This window comes from Mizuhopecten yessoensis, unplaced genomic scaffold (genome assembly GCF_002113885.1).
Source record: "Mizuhopecten yessoensis strain PY_sf001 unplaced genomic scaffold, ASM211388v2 scaffold702275, whole genome shotgun sequence".
NCBI lineage: Eukaryota > Metazoa > Mollusca > Bivalvia > Pectinida > Pectinidae > Mizuhopecten > Mizuhopecten yessoensis.
Window position 1 is genome coordinate 1 of NW_018473055.1, and position 483 is coordinate 483.

Below are 483 nucleotides of genomic sequence, written 5' to 3' on the forward strand. Positions count from 1 at the left end.
CTGTGGCCAGTATGCTGTACACAACCATCGGGATCACTGTGGCCGTACACAACAATCAGGATCACTTTGGCCAGTATGCTGTACACAACAATCGGGTCACTGTGGCCAATATGCTGTACACAACAATCGAGTCACTGTGGCCAGTTTGCTATACACAACAATCGGGATCACTGTGGACAGTATGCTGTCGCAACAATCGGGATCACTGTGACCAGTATACTGTAAACAACAATCGCGATCCCTGTGGCCAGTATTCTGTACACAACAATCGGGATCACTGTGGCCAGTATGCTGTACACAACAATCGGGATCACTCTGGCCAGTATGCCGTTCACAACAATCAGGATCACTCTGGCCAGTATGCGGTACACAACAATCAGGATCACTGTGGCCAGTATGCTGAACACAACAATCAGGATCACTGTGGCCAGTATGCTGTACACAACAATCGGGATCACTGTGGCCAGTATGCTGTACACAACA

At 48.9% G+C, this 483-nt stretch overlaps 1 protein-coding gene across 2 annotated transcripts in view; it reads left to right on the top strand.

The window, feature by feature from the left end:
* Positions 1-50: 50 nt before the first annotated feature.
* LOC110440728 (probable serine/threonine-protein kinase fhkB) overlaps positions 51-483 on the top strand; it is a 694-nt gene continuing 261 nt past the window's right edge. The window contains exon 1 of one of the 2 annotated variants that reach the window (XM_021483878.1): positions 51-483. In XM_021483878.1, coding sequence (XP_021339553.1) covers positions 111-483 — 373 coding nt within the window. In that variant the 5' untranslated portion in view covers positions 51-110. The other variant, XM_021483877.1, reaches the window with a different exon arrangement.